This window comes from Porites lutea, chromosome 5, assembly GCF_958299795.1.
Source record: "Porites lutea chromosome 5, jaPorLute2.1, whole genome shotgun sequence".
Taxonomy (NCBI): domain Eukaryota; kingdom Metazoa; phylum Cnidaria; class Anthozoa; order Scleractinia; family Poritidae; genus Porites; species Porites lutea.
In genome coordinates this window covers 22,379,822-22,401,912 of record NC_133205.1, presented here as the reverse complement: position 1 = coordinate 22,401,912, position 22,091 = coordinate 22,379,822, and the positions used below count along the sequence as shown (strand labels likewise).

Below are 22,091 nucleotides of genomic sequence, written 5' to 3'. Positions count from 1 at the left end.
CAAGACAACTGGAACAACTGGGACAACCAGAACAACTGGGACAACCGAGACAACCGGGACAATGGTCACAACCAGGACAACTGGCACAACCGGGACAATCATGACAACCGGAACAACCAGGGCAACTGAAACAACCTCGACAACCAGGACAACTGGAACAGCTTGGACAACCTGAACAACAAGGACACCCGGGACAATCTGAACAATGGAAACAACTGGGACAACTCAGAAGACCGGAACAAAGGGGGCAACCAGGACAACAGGGAAAACAGGGACGACCGAGTCAAACAGAACAACTGGGACAACCGAGACAACTGCAACAACTGGAAATACCGGGACAACAACGACAATCAAGACAACTGGGACCACCGGAACAGGCAGGACAACCGGGACAAAATAGACGACCAGGACAAACGGAACAACAACACCAACTGGCACAACCAGGACAACCAGGGCAACTGGAACACCCGGGACAACCGGGCAACTAGGACAACCGGGATAAACGAGACAATCCGGAGAGCGGATTTAACCGGGACAACTGGAACAACGACGGCAACAACGGACAACTGGGAGGACCGGAACAACCATGGTAACCGGTATAAATGGGACAAATAGGACAACTGGGACAACTGGGACAAATGGAAAGCAGGGGACAACAAGGACAACCGGGACAACCAGGACAACTGAGGCAGCCAGAGTAACTAGGACAACAGGGACAACCAGGACAACGGGGCAACCGAGACAACTGGGCCAAGTGGGACAAGCAGGACAACTGAGACAAGTGGAAGGACTGGGACAACTGGATGAACTGGGACAACCAGGACAACCAGTAGATCCAGGACTACTGGGACAACCGCGACCACCAGGACAATCGGGGCAACTCGGAAAACTCGCAAGACCAGGACAACATGGACAACCAATTCTGCGGTTTAGTAACTTATTAACAGAATAATTTCCAATTGGGGTTTGGAAAGGTGTTTATCTATACGATCTCAATATATGCTTCCCATTAACTTGTCTCATCTCTCATTAATTCGCTTCTTCCACATTGCCAATATAATACATCTTGTCCCCCCCCCCCCCCCCCCACCCCGCCATCGTTTGGGACGATTGTTATACACAGGAGAAATTAGGGACTTGAAGGTCCAACGACGCGACGGCAACAAGAATGTCGCTTAAAAAGTGAATTTGCGTTCTTTCAGTCGTTATAGCGATTATTCCTACCCACTTACTTTGTCAATTGTAGGTGAACCCTCTTAAAGATGAATTTCAAGGGACCATATTTAAGCTCAGAGAGAGAAATAAAATTTCGTTGTTGCTTGTTTACGTTGTCCACAAAACGCGAAATTAAGCATTTTCACGTCGTAGTCGTGCAAAAACATGAAAGAAATGTACAAAAAAGTGTGATGCACGTGCAAATTTGTTGTTTTGCTTATTAAAACTATTGTTTTTATGACGTTATCGTTGTCGTCCGCGTCTTTGGATCTTTGGATTGAAAGCAATGCTTACGCAAAATTTCCGGGGGAGTAACAGGCGGTGTATTATGGGCAATGTGAAAGTGGCGTATAAATATCTATTGAATTTTAAAATAGAGACATACATAGAACTCACCCCAGCATAAGTAGGCCACCTGAAAACCAGAGTATTTAAGTGTAGCGACCTAAAATCAAACACAAAAACAGTCAATAGTTGTCGTCAAAATATTGAGCTAGCTCCTAACAGAATTTGACCCAGTTTTACACCTCTACAATCACCGAACGTCTAAGGCATGGCAAGGTTCTTGTGTTTATTAAAAGGAGACCACTTTAACTTTCAATCGGAAGTCTGACGTTTTTGGTATTAACGCTAACTTATTAACACCACAGCACTCCATACTTTATGTCCGTGTTGTCTTTCTTCTTGTTTTGGGCGTTCTGCTTAAATAGTGCTTGGAGGGTTCCCAATGTTACCTACTGTAATATATTAGGTTCCGGGCTCCCTGTATTTTACACATCCGCAGTACATTATATATGGGGGACTAGCACATGGTTCGTTTTCGTCCTGTACAGGGTGTTTCAAAAGTTCGTTCCGATTTTTTATTCGCTTAAATTTCACTAATAATTAAAAAAAACCTTTGGGAAACTTAGTATGTTATTCATTATTTATTTAACATTGAATACCTAAAATATTAGTAACCAGAATGTCTTCCTGTATGTTTTCTGACATTTTCTAAGCGGTGAGGTATAGAATGTACGAGCTCCTCAGGCGTGTCCAAAGTCACATTCTTCCAGGCGAAGCGTAGTCACTGTCTTAGCTTGCCCAGTGTTTAGGGGGGCTGGATCTTTGTATTTTGTCTCGTCTACAATAATCCAGATGGTCTCTAGGGGGTTCACATCACATTAGTTTGCCGGCTGGTCCTCCTTTGGTCTAAAGTTGGCAAATCCTTCTGACACCATGCTTGCATGAAGTGTGCACCGCCTTTTCCTCTTCAAGGCTTTCCAACTTTTTTTGGTAACTTATCCCCTTACCGTTGTGCTCAAAACTTTGATCAATAATGTGAAGTTGAAATTTTTTTAACTCTCTGTTTTGCGGAATTATTAAGCATATACTTACAGCTTTTTCGATAATATTTCTCACACAGTTTGTGAAAAAACGGCCATGCACTCCTTGGTTTGTCTTCTAAGGTCTTTACTTTTGACCTCTTGTTCAGTCATCGTTCAGACTTCTTCAACAATTTGACAATTTTTTTGGACTGAATGGCCAGAAGACCATAAAAATAGATGCCTGAGCTATAGCACAAACAGTGTAGGCCTTCATTTTCATGAACGAGTAGAGAAAATGAAAGAAAACGATAAAAATACCAAAATAGACAACCTACAAAATGGGCAGGAAAAGTATGGGGGGAAAAACCTCGTGTACATGTACAGGTGTGGCAAAAATTAAAAAAAATTATAATTTCTTAAAATTTCAGTTTGAAATTGCTTTTAACAGTTATTTAGATAAATTTCTTACCTGAATCACTTTACATTTGCCCAAAGAAGCATTAAATGCTTTGCGCAAAATACAATTTACAATCGGAACGAACTTTTGAAACACCCTGTAGTTTTATGACCTGAAAATTACATTTGGCGATGAGGATAGTACTAGTGGGGCAAGTAGCAGAATATATCAACGGAAAAAGAGATATTGCCAGATGTATATGGCGTGCTGGGGAATTTGCTAGCCCCTGAACTTCCGAAAGATAAGTCTTTTGTTGCGTTGAAAGAGCTTTGATTTCACATCACTCGCCTAAACCTATTTTGAGCGCAGGAACGTTTTAAATTTCATAGTCGGAACCAGTATGAGAGTGAAACGGTCGCTAAGTTTGTAGTTGAGTTGAAGCGACTGGCGTTGCAGTGTGCGTTTGGAACTTTTTTCGAAGAAGCGTTACGGGACCGCCTCGTTTTGCGGATTGAAAAGCGTGGAAATTCAGAAGAAGTTGTTGTCAGAGAGAGAATTGACCTCTAAGAAAACGTTTGAAACAGCACAATCCATGGTGTGAGCCAACAGAGAAGATTTTCGAGACACCAGTGTGCTGGTGGACGATACCGTCAATAAGGTCGGCAAATATGCCAGTTCAAGGCATTCTTCTGGGGAAGCCGTGAGTTGTTGTCGTTGTGATGGAAAGTATTCTCCATCAGGGTGCTAGGCCAGGTCGGTACAATGTTACAAGTGTCACAATAAAAGTCACCTTGCTAAGATGTGCGATAAGAAAGGCAAGATACATTCCACGCGTTATTTGGAGTTTGAATTCACTATGAGTACTACTGAAGAGCAGTCTGGACTGGAAATGTACACTCTCAAGTATAAAGGACATGGTGGATCAGGGTTTCAGGTTCAGTTATTGTTGGAGGGTAAGCCAGTGAGCATGGAAGTCGACACGGGATCGGCGGTGTCCATTGTCCCTGAGGTGGAGTATAAGAAGGAGTTTAAGCATCTCAAATTGCAGCCAACGCAGTTCCACTTGAAAACCTGTTCTGGTGAGTCATACCCTTGTTGGGGGAAATTCAAGTAATATATCAAACATGAGATGCAGTGTTTCATCACCAGATGAAACACCGAGAAGAGAGTTGAAAATACGACGCGCAGCGGAGTATTTTTGACGAACTTCGAGGTGTTTCATCTGGTGATGAAACACTGTGTCGAATGTTTGATATTTCTTCTCAAACAAAATCATTTTTGAAGGAGAAATTAAGGATGCAAATACTAAGCAGTGTTTCATCCGATTTCCAAACACTCATTAAACATTAATTTCCTTTGTATTTTCTTAATGAATTATTAATGAGTTTGAGAAGTCGCTGTGAAGTATCAGACCCAGGAAATGCAACTACCTCTGGTGGTCGCTCAAGGAGAAAAGCCTGTGACGCTTGGGCGGAACTGGCTTGAGAAATTGAAACTGGATTGGTCCACCATCTTCAAGGTGTCTCGTGTGCCTTCTCTGGAGGATGTCCTTGCTAAGTATGAAGCCCTCTTTGTGAAGGGTTATGGACACTTCAAACTGTGTAAAGCCTCAGGTCCGTGAAGGTGCACAGCCCCTATTCCTGAAAGGAAGACCCGTTCCATATGCTCTTAAAGAAAAGTTGGGCAGGAGCTTCAGAGACTGGAGGGCTGGAGGGCTGCCCCAGTGGTGTTGGTTCCCAAGAAATGTAGTTCACTGCATTTTCTTCCAGTCCGGACTCGAGTTTCTTGGACACTGTATGGACAAAAATGGCATTCGTCCCCTCCCTCAGAAGATGGATGCAGTCATACAAGCCAAGAGTCCTACCAATGTCACAGACCTGAAGTCGTATCTGGGACTTCTTAACTATTATGGCAAGTTCCTGCCCAATCTGGCGACTACGCTGCATCCTCTTCATGACCTTTTGCAAAAGGATTGACCTTGGAAGTGGACGGAGGAAAATCCTATTGGTTTTGCATCTCGAACTCTCACAGCTAGTGAGCGTAACTATTCCCAAATAGAGAAAGAGACCTTATCCATCGTGTTTGGAGTGAAAAATTTCCATACGTATCTGCATGGTCAGAGGTTTTTGCTTACTGATCATCAGCCACTGTTCACGATTCTTGGGCCGAAGACTGGTGTACTCCCACTGGCTGCAGCAAGATTGTCTTTGATTTTAGCAGTTTATCAGTATGAAATTGAGTATAGGAACTATGCTGAACATGCAAATGCAGATGCTTTTTCAAGACTGGTACAGGCGTCTTTAGAAGAGCAAGAGGAGGAGGAAGAAGTGTATTTGATCAGTTACCTGGAAGAACTTCCAGTTGCAGCCCAAGACATTGCGGATGCAACTAGAAAAGACCCGGTTTTAGCTCGTGTGTACAACTTGACTTTGCATGGATGGCCCCAAGCGCTAATTGATCCAGTGTTGTAGCCTTACTTTTCACGAAAGCAAGAACTTTCTGTTTATCGAGGCTGTGTGTTGTGGAGTTTACGTGTGGTTATTCCTAAGAAGTATTGTGTTCGTCTGTTCGATGACTTGCACCAGGAGCATCACGGAATCTGCCGGATGAAGTCGCTTGCGTGGGGTTATTTTTGTTGGCCGGGATTGGATACTGCTGTTGTTGAAAGGGTTCAGCAAAATGTCATTTTTGTGTTGCCGTGGGCAAGTCCCCTCCAAGGGAACCCCTGGAAATGGGCTGCTTAGTCATGGGAGCGTATCCACAGTGATTTCTTTGAGAAGGGCAAGTTGAATTTCTCAATTTTTGATGATGCCTGTTCCAAGTGGTTGGAGGTGACTCCCACGGGTTCCATAAGCAGCTTGAAAACCATCGAGGGTTTGCACTCGTTGTTTGCACACTGCGGAATACCGGAAGAGGTAGTTTCGGACAACAGGCAGCAGTTAGCATCGGTTGAGTTCTCCCAATTCTCGAAGCAGAATAGAGTCAGGTTTACCCGGGTTCCACCGTACCATCCTGCTTCTAGTGGAGCTGCTTAACGTTTTCTACAGACCGCCACGACGGTTTTGAACAAGCAAGTGCTGGATGGCAAAGCAAATGTCGCCAGTCTGGAGCATAGGCTGGCCAACTTTCTGATTTTGAATCGTAGCACACCTCACACTGTCACTGGGCAATCTTCCGTTGAGCTGTTTTTGGGACTACAGATCCGTAAATGTTTCACATTACTTAAACCCAACCTCAAGTGGTCTTGGTTCATAATTGGCGGCGTTGAGTTGAAAGGTGCATCCCTGGAAAGATCACTCAGGTGAAAGGTCCGCGTACTTACCTAGTTCGCTGTGGGGATCAAATACGATTTGTTCATGGGGACCATTTGAAGAGTGCTTGCTGTATCCAGTCTTCAAGCTCTTGGGAGGGCGAGGAAGATAGTAATTACGCACGAAACTTGTTAAGTTCCTCAGCCGCAGTGCAGAGTGGAGCGTGGAGTCCTTCTGAACCACTAGTTAGTACATCCAAGGCAGGAGGAAATCTGGATGCAGGTGACGTAGAGGAACAGGAAACAACTGAGCTGACACTAGAAAGGTCATTGGCAGACGCTTTGGACGGACCAAGTCCCTCAGGGGCACCATTGCCAATGCACCCAGCACCTCAGTGATGGGTGCGTACACGAGTCGGGAGAGGAGACCACCACGCAGACTCATATGTGAAATGTGAACATTCTTTAAGTAGATGACGAACACTGAACATTGTTTATCTGTTAGACTTGCATTTTATTATTCGTTGTTGTTATGCTAACCAACTCATTTGTTCGGGAGGATTGTAATATATTAGGTTCCAGGCTCCTTGTTTTTTGCACATGCGCAGTGCATTAAAGATGGAGGACTAGCACATGGTTCGTTTCGTGCTGTAGTTTTGTGATTTGTATATTACACCTACTTTCTATTATAGCTATTCTTTGCCCCAGCCTCTGTGCACCTGCAGGCTATCATCATCATCCAACGACAAAACCTTTATATAATTGCATAATTGTCCAATGTCTTGATAAGTGCAGTGGTTTCCCTTTTGAATAATGCGTGAGGCCACGTAATAGCGAAATTTTTGCAGGGATTTATTACCTAACTAAAAGTGCTTCGCTAGAAATCAATAGCAGCCCGACCATTGCCTCTTACCGTGATGGAATCGGGATTACGGTTGAAAATGTCAGTTGGCAAAAACTGCTTTTCACCTCGCTGGAGGCGTAGTAAGTGCCCTCTGAAGAAGGAACAGAACATACCTTACATTAATTCACGAATAAAGTGAATTTCTGTTAAACAGTAATTTACCATGGTAAGCAGCACTGTTAAAAGGAATTCCGGAAAATTCCAAGATTTTTGTTACCAGGGCTTGTCTCTGTGATTGATTTGACCGTTTGAATTCTAGATAAAGAGAAAGGTTGCTGACAATTCGAAGGGTTTTACCAGCAATTCTTTACAGCAATGGCAATGCTACTGTTTAACAAATATTCACCATTTTCACATATACTATAGTGCACCTTGTTTTTCCCCAAACATTTTGCACAGTCATTGTGGTAATGATGTACTCGAATTTGTTTAGCTGGATTAACCTCTTTGCTGTTTCTATCCGTTCGTTTTTGTCTTGCGTGTTGCTTGAGGAAGTGCACACACGAACCTTTCACTTGTGAAAATATTCATAGATTTAAGAGTCACAAATTTGCATTAGAATTTTAAAGAAATACTGGTACTTTAAATGATGCCACAGCGGCCACATAAATGTAAAAAAAAAATGAAAATCCGGTGGGGATTGGACTTTTTTGAAAACTTTCTTTTGTTTCAAGGCATTTATGCGATAAATTTTGTCAAAAACTCCCCGCCCAAACGTCCTAGAAAACTTGTATCATGTTTTATTGACCAACACGACAAGTACAGATTGGAAGTCGTTACACAAACTATTATCATTTTTATATCGGGCGCTCTTGTATGGGGCCGACAAATTATAAAGATGTTATTCGTTAGGCGAGTACATGGTGAAGAAGAATGAATAAGAAAGAAAGAGTAACATGCGAATTCGAAATGGATTTTAAGAAAACTTTTTTAGTGGCGTTCTAATCTAAGTAATGATAACATAATTATTGCCTACGCCAGGTCTGAAAACGGGTATGGATTTAAAAAATAGGTATGGAAAATGACAATTTTTTAGTCTGAAATAGGGTCCGGATTTTTAGAACCGGGCGACACACCCACACCACGAATTCACCGGAATATTCTCCCGTTCTTCACACTTCACGACCCGCATTGGGAAACCAAACAAACCAAGCTGCAAGATGTTAAGAGTTCCATTCTTGATTGCTCTTCAGCCCTTACAAAAAGCCCTTAGCTACCCTTGCAGAGAATAAATGTAATGCCACCATGACAAAAAGAAAGAAACACTTGCTTACCTGTACCAGGAGAGCATATTTGCCACAAGTGCTATCATGTAGATTGCAGTGATAAAAACGGACACGAATATGGACACTGTCAAGGCATTAAAACATCACAATAAATTACATATCTAACTGTCTGGTACTCCATGTACCCATATTTCATCTTCACCTTTTCCGGGTATATTTCGAACCAATTAAATGACCAGTGCCCAGTTTCTTGCTTGCTCAATTGGTTAGAGCGCTACATCCTCATCGCAGAGGTCAGGGTTCGAATCCCGTCAAGCCTCAATCTTCTCAGGCTTTCTTTTCGCAGCTTCATAACTTGCGTATTTCACTACTGTGATGATCTTCTCTGCGATTGTTTTTGCAGCCCCCAGTTCAAAAATATGAAGTTCATACATTCATTATTTCTAACTTAAGGTACTAGCAGGAAAGGGCGGTAGCAGATCGAGAATAAGGCCACACACAAAATGGAAATCAACAACAACAAGTCCTTACCATCAACTCGTGAATACACACACATAAACATTCATCACGGACTCATTGACAAACGTAGCCGAAGTGCCAAAAACGCACCGTAACGTTGTGAGTCGTGAGTTGCAAGAGACTGAACCATTCTACAGGAAAACCTCACCTTTTTTGTTCCTTTGGCTAAAAAGAAACGAAAAGGCCGCAATATGTTTTAATACAATTCTAGTCAGAGGTTGAATCACTGCACTTCCTTGTTCGATAGTGGCGCTCTATCCAAGAAAACCACAACGTAGACTATCATTGCTCTCCACTCCACTGTACAAAATGGGTGGTACAAATTGGCTTGTATGTCCGGGGCGGGAGTTTTTAAGCAATTTTAGTGGTACAATTAGAGTGAAGAAGTGTTACCAAGATAATAGGACTCTTCAGCGTTATACTCATACCTGATAGAATCAAAAGCCACTGCCTTACTAGTTTCGCCTGTACAAGATCGTTGTCAGGGATTTCCTGACGCAGCTTATAGAAGAACCCACCCACGACAAAATCAAAGATAAGAATCTGAAAGAGGAGCGTATTAAAAAGTGAGTTATCAATCCGACAGTATCGGTATTAATAAACAAAAAAGGTATCAAATATGACAAGGTTTATCTTTTGTTCACCAAAGCTTTTTTACGGAATATATAGTCTAATGAACTCAACGGTGGCAACCGACACTTCAACCCCATGTAAGGGAATTTGTATTCCGGAATCCAGTAATTTTTTGGTGTGGAATATGGATTCCGGGAAAATTTTGCTTGTGGAATCCAGAATCCACGTTCCATTGACAAGAACTGGAATCCGGAATCCAAGATTGGCTTAGATTCCCTTACATGGTGCGAGACACTTGGAAATTAAGCAAATGTTCTCGTTTTGGACTGGTTAACAGACTAACAAAGTAGGACTTGTTTGTCGTGAATGTGACCAGACATTGGGGGATTAATGTAACTACTACTTTCTCACTCCGCGGCCGAGAATACTTTTGGACATGACACTCCAAAGATCATGATTGACCACGCTTACACTAATTTATACATATATCGATGCGACAGGGGTCTTCTTCCGCATTTCAGGCGTGGTTACTTTAGTCTTTACAGGACATGACAAGAGAGAGTGGGCAACTCCCCGTGTGATCTTTGACCGGATTTGTCTTCATCAAAGTGTTTTACTAAGGAAAGAAGGTTCTTAATCGATGTTCTCCCTTGAAAGATAATCTCTCCAACTTTTGGTGTGCATTGTCATAAGTAGTCGTTTCTAAGATACTGTTTTATTGTCTACGTTTCTGATTCATATAACAGCATGTTTCCTATACAATGCTGTCTTGTTGAAGATCGTCAGTCGACTGCCATGTACATGATGAAGCTTACAACCCTTCTGGAAAAATTTCTATCAAAATGAAGAGGAAAAGATTCCTTAAAAGTAACGTCAACCAGCGACCAGGCAATGTCACCCAGTGTAGACTATTAAGGAAATTTAATAACCGTCCGAAGGGCGATCCTTGAGGAACACCAAGCTGGAAAGTATGATGATCAGATGAAGTCTAATTTATCTTGACGAAATGTGTACGATCAGAAAGATATGAATGGAACGTTACCATTTTCTAGACTTAATTAAGAGTTATTTTTTTCATATGCATTACATATAATTTTTATCGTTTTAAACCTCTTTCGAATAAAATAATTTGGTGTAATTAGTAATAGCGCGTTGAAATCTTTGAGAAAAAGCGCAAATGTGTGATAAATATTAACACTGCATGTATTGAATTGTATTGTATTGTGACTCATTATGAAAACAATCATAAACTGACCTCATAAATTCCCACAAAGCTGATAAAGTAGGTGCAAATAACGCGAGTTGAATACTTGAACTCTATAACAGACGAGAGAGTGAAGAAGAGTTTTTTCATTGATCATTATCATCACCACCAACATCAACATTAAATATCACTATCAGGTTAATGTGATTAACAATAATCAAAATAGATGAATAATCCCCGTGACGACATCGAAGGAAGTATTTTAGCAATTACTGTTACTGAATGAAGCTGAAAGCAATTAGACCGCAAAACAGCCTGTAGTTTTCCTTGGTTACGAACGTGCGTGCGTGCGAGCGTTCAGATGAGAGATCTGGTGTGAGGGTGAAAACCAAGAGTAAGACTGGGGAAAGACGTGTTGTTTCTCTCACCGTGCAGAAGCGACTTTGAGGAAAATACCGAATAGTTATGCAGATTTAGGAAGGTGTCCGTCATTTATAGCCATGCATCTATGCCATAAGGCCAGGAAATCCTACAACTAGCTAACTAGGTCGAACGCATTGTATTGAACCCATTTGCACGTAGAAAGTTTGCCCAGACATGCCCTCCTGAAACTAGTCGAATCGTTTAAGGAGGCTCCCTAGAGTATTTACTAATATCCCTAGCTATCTAGCATACGTTACAGACGGAAATCTAGTTACTTTGTCTTTGCGATTTGGTTTACGAAATTCACCGCTAAGTTTACCCATATAAAAAGGCTCCTTTATCAAGTTTCATTTTCTGGATTAAGGCCGTTGCCATGGCAACATCGCATCATTCATGAGGCAGTAATTTTGTCATTTTTGATCATTTTTTCTTAGTATTTCTTTTTCCCCTCGGTGAAATGTCTTTAAACTTTGCCACTTTATGTTAACGATATTGCTTAACATTTTAATGTGGAAAAAACATGGGGTCGTTAAGACGGTTTCGCCAATATTTTGAAATTTGTAACTTTTCTTAATAGAGGAGTTAAGCTCTTACAGATTTTAACAAGGAAAGGACAGTACAAAGGTACTGCAACTGTTAAGAAATGAGGCGATTTAAGAAAAAATTTACCAAAGGAAACGCGGGAAATTCACGGTTAATTAACTGCGTTGACGTCACAAAAATCCGAAAAACACGCGTGGTTCGGGGTCGTATGAACAAAATACGTGCGCGAGCCATCGCGCTCGCATGCGCATAACGCACATAACTGAAAACATGTGATTTCTTCGAAAAGTACAAAGCCATTGTTAAAGCTTTTTATCACTATTATTACTGTGATATCTAGGCTGTTGAAAAAGGAGAGATAGCGGATTCAATTTCATACCAAACACTGGATGTTTTCTTCGAAATACTTAACCATTGCAGCCGAAATTCTAGCCGTGGTGGTCACTACTCGCGCGGATGGCGATCATCGGAGATGAAGACGGTGGTTTTGCAAGGATCGCGATAAGCCCTTTATTTCCTAATCTGCTGTACCGACTGGTTGAAGATCTTCAGATGCCAGCCCACTTCCTGATACTTTTTCAACCTTGTTCCTCTTGAGGGATAATTTCGACGGCGAAGTTTTTCTTTAAAAGCCTGCTGTAAAAGATGGCGCCGATCTAAAAAAAGTACATCACGTCCTCAGCTGCACGTACAAGATCGTAGTTCTCGACGGATAACCTACTATTGCTTTCGTCAAGGGTCAATCTGTGACTCAAAAATTATTTTTCGTTGTGCAACCACATTTTCTAGTGCACCTTGCGCGTTAAAGAACTTTTGGAAAGGAAAAAGTACAAGGATGTTGGTTCGTCGATGGAAAGGTTCCTTCGATCAGGACGCAAGTTAACCACTCCTGATAAGTTTTTTAAACAATGTGATCGAGTCGGCAAAACCAAAAAAAATTTATACTTGCTGTAATCTGGCCTTAAAGCCACTTTTAGAATTTTTAATCAAATGAAATGTAAGAGAAATGAATTGACCCAGGAGCGCCGCCGATGAAGACATTCTTCAGTGGTTGTTCGGGACTTGGCTCGATCGTTCAGATCTTTTCACCGGACCGTGAACCAAAGGCCAGAAACAGTAACAGTAGTTTAGGTTTAGTGTACTTATTTCTTTGTTTTCTTTGTAAAGTTTCCATTCACAATTTACTTCGACTATTTTACGTTTGTCTCCTTTTGAAGCGAAAGAATTGATGTCTTTGGAAAATTTCTGCTTCGTTTTTACATACAATTTACTCTTGTTAAGATCGATAGTGACTTGTAACCGGTGTAATTTAACATTGTCTCCTCTCATAAATGTTTGACCTACACTAACTTTTTGCACACTGAACTTCAACAGGAAGTTAATAAAGTTTTTTGGGGGGAATATTTCGAAACAAAGAGGTCATGTTTGTTTTATTTTTGCGTGGAAGTCGCGCGGGTTTTAAAGGTCGCGCCATACTAGTGCTCAGGCTGCGCACGACCAATTTACTCTAGGGAGCCACCTTAACTAGTTATGATTTCAACCAAACAACCTAAACTGTTCACAAGTGGAGCACTGGGCTGACTTTTGTACTGAAGTTAATTTGTTATACGTATTTTATTTTGTCAAGAACAACAGAGTAGTTCAATTGCCGCTGGCGAGCGTATGTGCCCGTAACACATTTACCATCCTGATAGTAATAGCAACAGTAAGGCATAAGACGCACTCGGGGAACGTCTTCATCTTTGCCGGCTAAAAAACCACGAAAATTCCCAACCGCAACCGGAAAAGAAAACTTTTAGTCCAATCGAAGAGGGTCGCATTAGTGGGAGTTAATTGTCTTTGACACATTGAGAACTGAAGAAGGCCAGATACCAGAAAACATTTTCTCTTCTTCGTCCGACTATTTATCGAAGGATTGTTTTCCTCTATGCCAAGTTTCAGGAGGATGGGACAGATAAAGAAGACAAAGTGCTTGGCTGCAAGGAATGCATTTGGCTCGGAGAATAACAAGCCTGTGAATTGCTTGCCTCTGTAGACGGGAACTGGTACGTCTGCAAAAGTGGGTTCCCCTAAAAACCTTAAAATGACGAAGGATTATACGCGTATGATGTCCACGCCCGTAGAGAGTTTTCGAAAAAACCTTGAAATGGCGAAGGGTAGTAGTAGCCTCGTCCGTCCGCGAAAGCGCGAAGGTCTGAAAATTCGGCCGCGTTTATTTCAAATTGATTGTGTTTCAAATTGATAACTTTTCACTGAAAAGCGCCGACAGTCACCTCTCTGATTCCTATTGTTTAGCTCGAGTTTTCCAAAATCTTCTTGCCCCAGCCAAGCACTACGTCGTCTTTGATGTTTTTCCGATTTTTAAAGCTTATTCCAACCAGAAAACTTGAGGTCGCACAAGTCGCACTTGTCCACCGATGACAGATTTCTACCGCAAGGTAAACAAATTCTCCTAAAAATTCATCAACTGCGACCCATGCCTACCACCCTCATCTTTTTTTAACTCTTTACTGACCTATTATTACCCGCGAATTACCTGGTTTCCATTTATAGATTTTTCCTCTCATTTTTTCCTTAAAAGACGTCGAAGTTCTGTGTCTAAATATTAGAACAAAGGAAACACGTAATCAGTAAGAAAAGGAATAAAGGTTTGTTATACAAATACCTATTGCCCTAGCTTTTTGCTCTTTCATCGTTCCACCATCTGAACGGTTAGAACAGGCTAGGTATTTATCGATACGCCTAAACGTTAAAGCCTACTTCTATTGTCGAAAACAAATTCCACCAGCATGTAAGCTCACAGTTGTCTTAGCTGTCACAAGCACACATTTATTCATACACTGAACAATATGGAACCAATTTTGTTTACCCGGCGGTTACTCCTGTAAAACTGGAGGGCGAGATGTGTCCACAGGGTGCAGAGGAGTTATTTGCGACCTCGATTGCAGTTGATACATTGAGATTCGCATTTCTTAACTGTAGAGTTGAATTTGAACTGGACCAATCAAACTGTCTTACGATCCTGTTACCAACCTTTTTAAATATTTGAGTCCCATTCCCAGGGCAGGACCAATACTCAGGGTCTGAAAATAACTAAGAAATGAGGTCACCCTATTTGCACTGCAAGAGGCTTGACCTTTGCGTGGCTCAGATGACCACGGAAACTGGTGTCCCGTCTCTAGTTGGAGACGTAAGAATAGTGTCCCCAATTAGTTCTTTCACGCTAAATACATTGATACTCATGTAAAGTGCTTTTTTATCCACTGCAGGGTTGTCACTAAGATTTCAAGTTGCCGGATATCTGTTGTTAGTAGCCTGGGAAGTCGCAAGCGGTCATGGAGGCTCCCCCCCCCCCCCCCCACCCATCAAGAGGAGAGCTATCATTAGGGGTTTTATGATGATCACGTCTTCATCAAAGGAAAGTACAACATTCTGAGACACTCAAATAATAAGTTTGTCGAAAGGACAATCCTTATATGGTGCAAACATGCGCTGTAAAATCAATTTTTTGAACCCTTATACGTAAGAACGAAGCAACTTACGGAAAACAAAAGTAAAACTAACATTACAGATGAATAAACCCATGGAGAAGCGGCAAGAAGACAAGATTTTCACCGTATAAGCGGAAGATGAATGAACGAAAAAGCATCATAGAAACATAAGGTTAATTTGGTTTGTTGAAAAATAAAAGTATGATAACGCAAAAACAAGCGTAACGTACGAAACATCGAGGGATAAAATATGGCAAAACTAAACTGCACAACTAGTAACGTTAGTCGTCTCAAATTCAGGAACGAAAAAGAGGTTAAAAAACATCAGTTAACATACGAAGAAACTGACCAAGGGAAAAACATTAAAAAGACGGGATGAATACTTTATAAACGACGCTGAGAGGTCAAAAAGAGACACAAGTAGAAGAATACAATAATAATGCTCATGCTTAACTTCCCTTTTGTACTTATCTTCTTGAAAGTAGAACTGAGAGGATGGGTGACCCGCGGACAATGATCGAACATTTCACGTTGACCGGGCGTTATTTTATATACTCGATACCTAAAGCTAAATGTAAATCTGGTCACTGACCAATGACAATTTATTAAACGCAGCAATCACTCATGGTCTTCATCTTCAAACCCTTCATCATAATCCTCATCATCATCAACATTAGCGTCACGGTGATTAAACGCTTTGGACTCTACTTCTTCTGTAATGGGAACGGACATCTGCTCAGATCGTTCATCGCGTGGATCTGTTTGCACTTCTGTATCTATGAGGACCGGATGAGATTGACTGTTGGAACAAGCCGCCATTTCCTTGTCCTCAGAGGAGTCTTCTCCTACGCTTTGTAGCTGTCTAGGTCTTCACTGCGTCTTCGGTTAGCGATTCGGCAGCATTTGTGCCAGGGGCTGGCCCTTTTATTGCGGCAGTGCTTTCATTTTGTAATTTTCATCTGAACCTCGCCTTAATCCCTTTCACACAGGTTGCACCCCTCTCGGGCTAGGAATTTGAAACTGAAGTGAAAGCATTATATCAGTCACAATACTGAGCCGAGAGTAGAAGTAGAAATTCGCTGTAGGTTCCATTCAGTAGCGGTTGCTTTGTAGGGAACATCAGATGAATAGCATTCTTTAGCAATATCGTCCTTCCATGTGAGCAAGTCACACTTCAACTTTGCAAATTCAGTTTTAATTTCATCTCCAAATGACTGTTTCCTATCTGGGGGCATGGAGTTCTTACAGTGCTGAGCTAAATCGTGGACTTGGTTTTTGCCACACGTTTGGATCAACGGAATATTTTCTTCACTTACCCCAAAAATATAACGTTTATTTTCCGTCTACATTTCTACCCGAGACCAACCAGAGTAGGGTGAAAAAAGAATCCGAATGACCGTCCGTTTTTAGTAATTCAATGGACCCTGAAATGCAAACATGGAGATCTACATACCTTGAATTTGATAAACTGGATAATTGGGTAACGGTGGAAAAAGAGTCCAGCAGATTCCTCTGCCGCTTTTTCAACATGTTCAACACAAAGCCGACATAACGGTTGAAACTGACATTTCGCGAACGAAAAGTTTTCGCTCTTGTGTACTAGTATCAAATCCAAGTCTGATGTCTTTTTCCGTCATTTCTTAGTTTTTGCTCGTGAGTATTTCAAAACTACTTAAACCTGCTGCAGATGAAACTTGCACTTAGTTTTGTGTGTTTTAAAGGTGTCAGCTATAATTATTAATGTTATAATGCTTATTTCCTTTTTAATGTAGAATTTTCTGGTGCTCTTTTGGTTAAATTAAGCGACGAAAGTAGTCGGGGGTCATGCTCCTAGTAGCCGGGGGAAATCCCCGGCCCCTGACCCTTGGTGACAACCCTGCACTGACTGCTCGGTGGTAGCACAGACCTAGATCGGTTTACAGTACGTGCCTCGCTTGGAAAGCTTCACTTCCGAATGCGTCACCCTTTAGACGTCTTTCGTTCCAACAGAGCATTGGATAATATTTTACTAGGTTTGTAACAGGATCGCATGACAGTTTGTTCAATCAAGTTCATAGTTTTGACTCTACAGTAAACAAAGGCGCATAAAATGCAACACTTAAAAACTGTAATCAAGGTCACAAATAACTCCTCACAAGACCATCTGAGCGGATGCGGAAAATCAGTTAATTGGTCACACCAGTTCAGAGCGACTTAAGGTCTGTCTCTAGCAGAGTAAAGTTTCGTTAAAACATAAATATGTTTTCCTACTCTTTTGGTACTGGCTCGAGAAGTTTCAGGACGTATTTGTACTTGTAAAAGGCCATCCACTCGTTTTCTTCATCCTGAAAAAGGTTAAGAAACATTAATGGCATTGCACCCAACGCAGGATTTTTTTCTTGCGAAAAAAGCTGAATTAAGGATAGGTTTATTATTTCGCAGCTCCAACAAGACCTCCCTTTCAAAATAAGGTCGAGTGTTAGGCCCAATTCAGACGCCGAACTTTTCATTACCCGAACCTAGTTCGAATCAAGACTGACCCAAATTATCCAAATTTGATTCAGACGCCGATTTTAATTGCAGCTGAACTAAGTTCAAAAGGCGAAAAATGCTCATTTCGGTCAAACAGCTTACAAAATACGTTGTAGTAATGTATGCATTAGGTTCTGTACGTGAAAAGTTCGGCGTCTGAATCAAAGCCGATCCAAAGTCACTCCAAAGGCGAAATTTCCAGCCGGGCTAGGCGAAAAGAACGGCTGAGCCGTTCCAAACTGAAACATGCGTTCCAAATTGATTCAGACGCCAAAATTTTCATGTACTTATTTCAATGTATGAGGTTCGGCTCGTGAAACGCTCCTCAAATGAACCGTGCCTAAACCTTTCATACAAAGAAGAGGGATATTTAACGGGGAATAGGACACTGTTCTTGAAAAAATCGCTTGTTGAGTTGTTACCATACATTTCAGCCGTGAAAATAATGTAAAGCACCAAAGTGCACAAAAATGCACCAGTCTGCAACACGTTCCACCAATCTCCACCAAGTTGCACCAAACTGCACCAATCCGCACTAAACTGTACCACTCTGCACCAAGTTACACTAAACTCCACCAATATGCGCTAACTTGAACCAAACTGCAGATATCTGCACCAAGTTGCGACACACTGCACCAAAGTGCACCGATCTTCACTAAGTTGCACTAAACTGAACCAGGTTGCACCAATCTGCACCAAGTTGCACCAAATTGCACCAAACTGACCAAGTTAAACCAATCTGCACCAAGTTGAACTAAACTTCACCAACCTGCACCAAGTTGCACCAAAGTGCACCAATTTGCACCAAACTGCATCAAGTTGCACCAAACTTCACCAACCTGCACCAATTTGCACCAAACTGCACCAAGTTGCTCCAATCTGCACCAAACCAAACCAGTCTAAGAAAAGTTGCACCAATATGCGCTGAGTTGCACCAGTATGCACCAAGTTGCACTAACCTGCACCAAGTTGACCAAAGTGCACCAATCTGTATCAAGTGGCACCAAACTGCACCAAGTCGCACCAAACTGCACCAAGTTGCACCAATCTCCACCAAGTTGCACCAAATTGCACTAAACTTCACCAAAAGCACCAAGTTGCACTAAACTGCACCAAATTGCACTAAACTTCACCAACCTGCACGAAGTTGCACCAAACTGTACCAAACTGCAACGAATTGTACCAAACTGCACCAAGTTGCACCAATCTCCACTAAGTTGCACCAAATTGCACTAAACTTCACCAAAAGCACCAAGTTGCACCAAACTTCACCAACCTGCACTAAGTTGCACCAAACTGCACCAAGTTGCATCAACCTGCACCAAGTGGCACCAAAACGCACCAAATTGCACCAACCTGCACGAAGTTACACCAAACTGCACCAAGTGGCACCAACCTGCACCAAGTTGCACCAAACTGCGCCAAGTTGCACCAAGTTGCACCAACCTGCACCAAGTTGCACCAAACCGCACCAATCTGCACCAAGTTGAACCAAACTGTATCAAATTGCACCAACCTGCACCAAACTGAGCCAATCTGCAGCAAGTTGCACCAAACTTCACCAACCTGCACCAAGTTGCACCAAACTGCACCAAGGTACAACAAGCTGCACTAAGTTGCAACAAACGGCACCAGTCTACATTAATTTGCAGCAATCTGCACCAAGTTGCCCTAAACGTCACCAACCTGCACCGAGTTGCATCAGTTTCAACCAAGTTGCACCACACTGCGGCAAGTTTTACTAAACTCCACTAATCTGCACAAGCTAGCGCCATTCAGCACAAATGTGCACCAAGTTGCATCAAACTGCACCAATTGGCACCAAGTTGCACCAAATCTTACCAAGTTGCATTAAACTGCAGCAATCTACAGCTAGTCGAACAAATATGCAGAAAGTAGCACCACGTTGCAGCGATTTCGACCAAGTTGCACCAAGCTGCACCAAGTTGCACCAAACTTCAGCATGCAATCTGCACCAAGTTGCATCAAAGCACAGTACAGTTAAAATCCTCCCAGACGGTAAACCTGTTACCATGGAGTTGCACTGGGGACTACATGGTCGACTACTGCAGCGAAATCACTCTTATCCTGTGTAGATCTCTTTGCCTGTTCAATGGAGACATTTGGCGGTACTAATTTATCTATGCTTATCCAAGGGTCTCGTTTGTATGGACGCCTAGACTTCGTAAACAACATCTTTGTTAGCGTAGTGTTTGGACAACGGCAATCATGACCAATATACCGTAAAATTCCGAAAATGAGCACCCCAATCCAGTAACGCAAAAAACCCTCCGTTAAATAGCCCCTCCAAATATAAGCCCCTAAGGGGGCTTCTACTTGGAAAAACTGCCAACAAATACAAAGTAAAACAAAGCAAAAACTGTAAATTTACTTCCAACTATAAGGCTAACCCAATCGATTTTGAAACGCAAATTTCCCTCCCCAGATAAGCCCCTTCGAATGTACGCCCCTCAAAAAGGGCCTTTGAAAAATATAAGCCCCAGGGCTTATTTTCGGATTTTTACGGTATTTTAAATATTGGCTCCTGATAACATTTCAAAGACTGTTTTTTTTTGTTATGTGTAGAATGTCGGTCTTGGTGTATCGGAGTCTGAATTCTGTATGATAGTAAATGATATTATTTTCTTTTTATATACCAGGTTTGCGTTCCATATAAGAGGCGGGATCGCACCCATGCCCCCATAAGCTTAGTTCTTGTTGTCCTGTTCACTTTCTGGTCCGTAGGCACCTATCTCCTTTCATTGAAATTCCCAATTGCTTTTGATACACGAAGGTCTGTAAAACTGCCTTGATCTTTATTGCTGAACATTTGCCCAAAGAATTGAACTTCATACATTGTCCACCACATTTTCCCCGATTGAAAACAATGAATCTTTTCTTTGGAAAGGCGATGGTGAGTCCAAAGCGAGAGCAAGTATCATTTAGAATGTTCCTGATGGTTTTCACTTCGGCCATAATTTTACAGAACAGTACGAGATCATCAGCATAAAGCAGCCATATGACTATCTCTACGCCATTTAGTCTGCCACTTTTCCGCTGTTCTCTATTTGTGCAGAAGTGCGGGATATTAAATCCGAATTCGATGCTTGTTAATTTCACATGCAGCACCCTTCAAAACGTAATCGAAAAAGTAATTGAATATACATGGTAACTCTTGACCTCGTTGTCTACAGCCGACCAATTCTTCGAACCTCTCTTTCATTCCAAAAATAGACGCTGTAGTGCCTTGGTACATTTTATACAAAATGGCAATCAGATGTGAGGCACCTGTTCTCAAGTCTAAGACTTCAAAAGGAAAATTCCTTGGAATATGATCGTAAGCAGCAGTTAGATCAATATAAACAACAATTGAAGTATCACTGTATTTATCGATGACAGACTTGCAATAATATTGCATCAGTTGTTGACCAACTTCTTCTAAAACCGAATTGGGAGTTGCAAAGTTCAACGGACTCCTCTTATAACATGCAAACATGTTATGCTGGTATGAAGCCAGGTGGTTGGTACACTTACAAGTGACCAGATCAAATTAAATGGCAAAAGCAGCACACGCAAGACTTGGTTACTTGAGTTATATTTCAAGCCTTCAGTCTTCAGCTTACCTGTTCCAGCACTTTTGTTGTTTTCAAATGTCTTCAAGACATGTTCCATTTCCTCTGCTGTTGGTGGATCTTCGTAGACCATAACTTTAACTTTCCCTAAGTGTGGGAAATTCTCTGGTTGAGATAGCTCTGGTGGCACTAAGCACCAAGTAGCACCAAGTTGCAGCAGTTTCGACCAAGTTGTACCAATCTGCACTTATCTGCACAAAGTTCCACCAAACTTCATCAATCTGTTCCAAGTTGCGCGAAGTTTAACCAAACTTTACCAATCTGCACCAAGTTCCTCCAGACTGCACCAGTCTGCATTAAGTTGCACCCAACTGCACCAATCTGCACCAAGTTGCGTCAAACTTCACCAAGTCACACCAAGTGGTACTATTCTGCACGAAGTTGCACCAAACTGCATCAGCCTGTACCAAGCTGCACTAAACTGCAGTAATCTGCACCAACGTGCACCAAACTTCACCAATCTGAACCAAGTTTAACCAAACGGCACCATTTTGCACCAAGTTACACCAAACCGCACGAAAATGCACGAAACTTCACCAATCTGCACAAATTTCGACCAGGTTGCACTAATCTGCACCAAGTTGCACCAAACCGTTCTGCACAAATTTCGACCAAGTTGTACCAGTCTTCACCAAGTTACACCAATCTGTACCAAGCTGCCCCAAACTGCAGGAGGTTACATCAAGCTTAATCAATTTGCACCAAGTTGCACCAAGTTGCACCAACCTGCACCAAGTTCGACCAAACTACATTAGTCTGCACCAAGTATCACCAATCTGCACCAAGTTGCTTTTGTGTTTACAAATGAGCGTCCTCATTATTCACAGGTATTGTTTTCAAGTATCAAAAAAAGGTGTACAACTTAAATTTGAATTCAAAAGGACCCTCGATTACTC

General features: G+C 41.9%; 1 protein-coding gene across 1 annotated transcript in view; it reads right to left on the bottom strand.

The window, feature by feature from the left end:
* Positions 1-22,091, bottom strand: part of LOC140938088 (stimulated by retinoic acid gene 6 protein-like) — a 50,631-nt gene that overhangs the window by 8,118 nt on the left and 20,422 nt on the right. Inside the window, exons 8-14 of the mRNA XM_073387624.1 lie at positions 17,303-17,376; positions 14,098-14,159; positions 10,647-10,708; positions 9,241-9,361; positions 8,348-8,423; positions 7,083-7,164; positions 1,612-1,660 (exon numbers count right to left, since the gene is read on the bottom strand). Coding sequence (XP_073243725.1) covers positions 1,612-1,660; positions 7,083-7,164; positions 8,348-8,423; positions 9,241-9,361; positions 10,647-10,708; positions 14,098-14,159; positions 17,303-17,376 — 526 coding nt within the window. The remainder of the gene's footprint in view (positions 1-1,611; positions 1,661-7,082; positions 7,165-8,347; positions 8,424-9,240; positions 9,362-10,646; positions 10,709-14,097; positions 14,160-17,302; positions 17,377-22,091) is intronic.